The following is a 6,000-nucleotide window of genomic DNA, read 5'->3' on the forward strand; positions in this document are numbered from 1 at the left end:
TCCTCCTGGCAGGCAGCAATTAGCCTGCTCTGATTCCATTTGTTACCTTTTTAGCCGCACACCTACAGCCGTGAAGTGTGTCACTCTGTCAGAATGAACTGATTAATACTGTAACAACATGAAAAGAAGGACAGAACCAATTATGGTTGATAGAAGCCGTTTTATCAAGTTTTTTTTAGCTCATCTTGGAGTAGAAACAAGAAACCTTCTCTTAGATTACTGTGCTGTAATTGAGAGCTGAGAAAAAGCAAAATGCAACACAAAAACTCACCAACGCAACAAAAGCTTGTACATATTGGTAAAATGTTGCCTATATAAAAGATAAAATCTTAAGATTAGCCTTAACAGTGGAGCCTGGGGGTTACTGAGTCAATATGCACCAGATTATTACTTGATTTTATAATCTCTCATTATGGCTGCTTCAGCTTTTTCTCTTTTTTTTAAGTCAAAAAGCTTTAAAAGGTGCACACCTCTTTGGGGAGCTCCCCTGTCCCTGTGCTTTCTGTAACAAATTGGACTATGACTGATTGTCTTGTCGTGCCAGGCATCATTTGGAAATGAATCATGTTAACTCTGCAGCCCCACGTGCAAAAACGCACACAATAAGTCATTTCTCGAGACAAACACGTGGATCATGTTCCTCTACAAAACTGCAGGTTTTTACAGACAATAACGTGAATGCAGCACTGAAGGAGGATTCTGGTAGGGATGATACGTTTAAACTTTGTGAAATTCTATGTAACATAAAGAAAAATGTTAACATAGTAATGTGAATGGGTGGGAATCTTTAGGGACCTTACAATTTAAATATGATTCAGAGGGCTGTGACAATAAAACGACTTTCCACAATTTCTCTAACTAGTAAGAAACTTTTCGCTCTAACACTACGGCAGAAAACAATTCATTTAAACAAGATTTTGGGAATCAAATGACCTAAAAAGGAGTCAAAATACAAAGACATAAGATTCTGTGGTTCTGGATGTCATGTTATGTTTGTTTTATAACTAAATGACTTTTATATTTTCATTTTCTCTCCCTGTTTCTGCTGCTTCCCCCTCATTTTTCCCAGTTGAAGAACAGTTTGAGGAACGACCTCTGTCTGGACCAGGGACCTGACACCGACAACGTCCCCATCATGTACCTCTGCCACGGAATGACACCTCAGGTCAGCGACTTCTCATTCTAATCTCTTCTGTCCTGTCGCTGCGAAACGATGAAACGGCAACAAACAGCGATCACACAGACAGGTGTGAGGAAAGCAAATAATTGGACTCCTTCTCAGTCTTTGATATTTTAAAACAGGGATTTAGGGAGAGCAGGAGTGTGAGGAATTTCTCATTATTCTTCTTACAACAAAAAGGCTTTTGATGGACTTTCACTTTGCTTTACATAACTTTGATCGTGCTCCATTTTGGGTCAGCTGCACCAAACCTTCCCCGTGTGTGTTTTTATTGACCTTTATATTTCCTTGTATCTTTGTAGAAGTGTAGGCAAGACTGAGTGTTAATGTTGTTCTGCTTGTCATCTGGTGGAATATTTCTGAGCAGGAGATTCATCCAGGTGCATTTCTTTGTTTCTCTCTCTTCTGAGGGCTTCAGGAGGATTGATATTACACCGATTAAAACAGCGATTGCTGCAGCTTTAAATGCTCCGTTCAAGAGGAGGTTGTACTGTTTTTGATTTAGAATTGATAAACTCTGAAAGTTTTGGAATCATAGGTGAAGCTGTGGGTGGCTTTAATTCATATGAAAGACAAAAAAACCCCATTACTATAATGATAAAGTTGGCTATTTAGAGCAAAAATCTACAATAAAATTCTGCCAGAAACGGCTAATATATCATCATGATGTAATACGGCTGGTTTGTGGAGCTGCTGTGGATGTACAATTAAACTTTCTGGCCCTTTGCAGCTGAAATAGCAGAAAAGTTATGAAGGAGTCACCGAGGCCAATCAACAGCTCTATCAGCTCACTGCAGATTTAAGGTCCTGTGAATCTAAGGGGCAGTAAATGCTGCACTCACGGCCTGCTTAATGGAGACTTAAGAAAGAAACAATTTAAAAATCAACCTGTTTTCATTACTTTGAAATTACCCATATCTTGTCGAAATAGAAAATGTTAGTATTTCATAACAGATGTTGAATATTCAGAACCAAACTGGTGTGTTTTCCGTGCCGGCAGCTTTCCGTGCACACGCCTCCTTTGTCAGTAAAGTTAATAGCTTTGACCGGAGCATTGACATCTGAAACAGCTGTGTGTGCATTTCTTTCTTTTTACCTTCTATATATGTGCTCTCTTCTGCAGGCAGCATAATCAGCAAGCACTGATAAAGAAATTGAGTTGTATTAGGACAGTTTTATCTCCCTTTGCATTGGCACATTTATTATTTGGGCTAAAGAAATAGAGACTGTTAAGGCAAATGGTCCGTAGCCTATTTTCTTCACAATAAACAGCTTATTCCCCCTGTTAGATTTGCTTTGTTTGCACCAAGCAGATTTATATTTTCTGAAATGGTTTGTTTTTTTTTTAATCCATAACATAAATTTGGTCCAGACTAATTTGAAACAGAACTGGCAGACAGGAGGTAAATGTATTCAGCCCGTAGCAGATATCAGTCCTAATCGGCGCCGGTCCGAAGCGAACCTGATCGGCAGCTTCTCTTCCTCTGGGACACAGAACCGTGTTATTATTTGTCTGACCTGCATTTAAATATGAGTGGCAGTTTTACCTAAACACCCAGAATAACTCATACAGGCCTAAGATGGAGTTTAAAAGTATTCTAAAACCAAATGATGCTCAAGAACTTTTTGTTTTGTTTTTGGAAAATTTAAAGCTTTAGAGTTTTCTTACTCAGCCTGTGAAAAACTACAAAACCACTGAAAAAGTTTAACCTTTAGCTTTTATTATCTCCTGCAGGCAATAATGTGTCTGTTTGTTGTCCAGCAAAATACCTGATGAACCACTGAACATGTTTTAATGAGACTTGCAGAAAGTAATTAATGGATGTAAATCTACAACTGATTCATTTTGGAGTCAACCTGATTCAACTGAGTCAGTCTTACAGATGATGGGCTAAAATTAGATTATAAGATTTTCTGCTTTGAATTTTAGCATTAACTCTTGGAGTTTGTTAGCAAAATATCTCTTTAACAACCTAAACATGTTTTAATGAGACTCAGAAAGTTATTAGTGGGTGTATCTCTACAGCTGATTACTTTTTGGATCCAGTCTGATTCCAGATAACCTCCAGAGTTAATCGACAGTATCCAACACAGAAATGGCTACAGTGAAGATTTGGTGTGGTTATCATCAATTCTTAAAGCCTGAACACACAAGCTGAGCTTCTCTGTACTATTTCATGTAAAGCAAATAAAAAGTTAGGATTAAAGCTCCATCTATGAAAACACAGTCTCATAAATTACACATTCGACTGTATCGTGTCTGACGATAACTGGGCTTTTAGGACCTTTGCAGAGATAAGTGAAGTTAGGATCCCAATATTTTGAACATTAGAGAATCAACAAGGGGAACTAATCGCTTTATAGACTCCAGATATTTTTGCATCAGAGGAGCATGCACATGCATTACTCTAAAACATAATTTAGATGTTATTTTCTGTCTCGTACCTGCTGTGGTAATTATCGAGGGATTAGAGAGTGTTAGAATATAATGGATAAATCCGTAATCTTTCACACATTTATTGAATAAGCCTCCACTCTTTGTATTAGCCTAATGAAATTTTCCGCTTCAGTGACAAACTCTGTTTTGACTGACACGGTGAAACAATACCAACCTTATTTCCATTAGGAAACTTCTGAGGAGAGGCCAGGTTTAGGAGACGGCAGAAAGAAAAACTCTTCTCTCACACCTTTATGACATTTCATCAGTTATTTTTTATTGCGTGAATGCTTAATTGGTATTCACATTATTGTTTTCCAGTTGTTGTATTTATTTTTCTGTATATTTACTTGTTTGCAATCTAACTATTTCAGCATAATTTGTGCTGGTTTAGCCGTTCATGTGTCAAAACATTCAGCTCGATCAGGAGATGAGAGTTACAACCTTTGTTTTGTTTGTAACTTTTCAAAATACTTAACTTTATTAATATCTTCGTAGAATAAATTGATATCTCTTCAAATCCTTCAGAAACCTTGTTCTGTTGAAAATCTGCTCCAACATACGAGCTCCAGTTTTGTTTTTTATGTTACTTTTAGCTTTTAACCAGCCTTTTGATACTTTAACTTTCTGCTACTTTTATCTAGCCTGTTGCGTTTAGCTAACCTTAATTAGTGTCTTGATACTTTTAGCAATTAGCAACCTTTTGCTACTTTTAGCTACTGTTTTGTTGCTTTCAGTTAACATTTTTCTACTTCTTCTACTCTGCTTTTTATTAGCATTTAGCTGTTCTGCTTCTTTTAGCTTCAGCAGATTTCAAGGAAGTCATTCAGCGCTCAGCGTTCACTCTGTATTTTCACAGAAGTTTCTAGTTTCTCGTTAATTTTGCAGATTTCTTCTCCCAGGCCTCTCATTCTCCATTTAGACTTTTTGTTTTGGTTCATTTAATTCCTCAGATTACCTCCGAGTCCTCTCCTCTCTGATCAAAATGACTTGTTTGAAGATGGATGGATATGATTTAAATATTAGATAAGCTGAGTGCTAATGATTTGTACTTCATTTCATTTTTCACCTTTTGACACAGACGAGAGTAGAGGCTGCTTAAAAAGACGCAGACGACGATAAAAAGACAAATAAAACAGACACAGCTGAGTGGACATGATATCATTGGGGGTAACTCACTGGCAAGTTTTCAGAAAACCAATTATTTAGATGTGAATTAATAAAGCTATCAACCTCATGCTGTTCATGTCACATTGACTTCAGTTTTAATAAAACAGTTCCAGTGGAATCAAGTTCATCCTTATCTCAGCCTGAAACACATCAGAGAAAATGTTAAAAGGTTGGTTTTGTTTGATTTTCTTTGCAGCAATTCAATCAGATCCACCTTCATGCTGGTTTCCCAGTGGCCTCTTATACCATAAATCTTTGACATTTTACTTTTTCTTCTTTATTGAAGACAGTTTTTCTCAGGATATTTGCTTTTTCTTCCTTAAATAAAGACCTAAACAGATTCCATGATTTATATTTTGAAAACAGTGGGTCATCCAATCATATTAAAATGTAGTTTGCTGGTCTGGAGCAGTCAGATGTGTGTTAGCACAATGTCAGGGTGGAAAGACATCATCAGGGATCTTAGAACATTAACTGTGGATCACCATTAATCTGTGAAGAGTTAAAAAGTAATTTCTAAACTATTTGGAGTTCTTTATTCTGCAGACAGAAAGATTATTCCCAGGTGGAAAACTTTTAAATTCATGCAAATTCACCCCAAACCCAGACCGTGCAATGCTCATGACAATTCTGAGTTGATATTCAAATGACAAAATTGAATTTTGCCACTTTAGGAAAGCTGCAGAGTGGTTACTACCTGGTGCTTTTTGTCCTAATACAGTTGCCGTAGCTGCAGTAATTGAAACATGTTGCAGTAAAGCTGTGTTCTCATATCTTTTTTAGCTGAAATCTGTCTTTAAATATTATCTTAAGTTATCATAACATGACTGTTATAGTTATAACATTTGATTTGTGTATAAATTTCCAGTGATAAACACAACTCTAATCACGTTAGCTTCTCGATGGTGCTCTGTGGTCTGCAGCCTGTGATTAATAAGGTCTCAGATTTGGTAGGTAGGTAGGTAGGTACATTTATTTATATAGCACTTTTCAGCACGAGGCGACTCAAGGTGCTTTACAACACAAGAACAAAATTACAGACAAAGTTACAGAAACAAAATTACAGAACTAATTGTCTAAATAAGCTAAGCTAAACTAAACAGATCTAAGCATGACTAAATGTACAGAACTAAACTAAGCTAAAACTAAAACTAACAGTACTGAACTATCTAAAAGTACCCCAGGCCCGCTATACAGCCGAAGTAAAACCAGA

The 6,000-nt window shown here is 36.8% G+C and overlaps 1 protein-coding gene across 1 annotated transcript in view; it reads left to right on the forward strand.

Moving 5' to 3' along the window:
• LOC108243441 (polypeptide N-acetylgalactosaminyltransferase 18-like) overlaps positions 1-6,000 on the forward strand; it is a 139,079-nt gene that overhangs the window by 110,054 nt on the left and 23,025 nt on the right. The window contains exon 9 of the mRNA XM_017428868.3: positions 1,070-1,165. Coding sequence (XP_017284357.1) covers positions 1,070-1,165 — 96 coding nt within the window. The remainder of the gene's footprint in view (positions 1-1,069; positions 1,166-6,000) is intronic.

Source organism: Kryptolebias marmoratus, linkage group LG11 (genome assembly GCF_001649575.2).
Source record: "Kryptolebias marmoratus isolate JLee-2015 linkage group LG11, ASM164957v2, whole genome shotgun sequence".
NCBI lineage: Eukaryota > Metazoa > Chordata > Actinopteri > Cyprinodontiformes > Rivulidae > Kryptolebias > Kryptolebias marmoratus.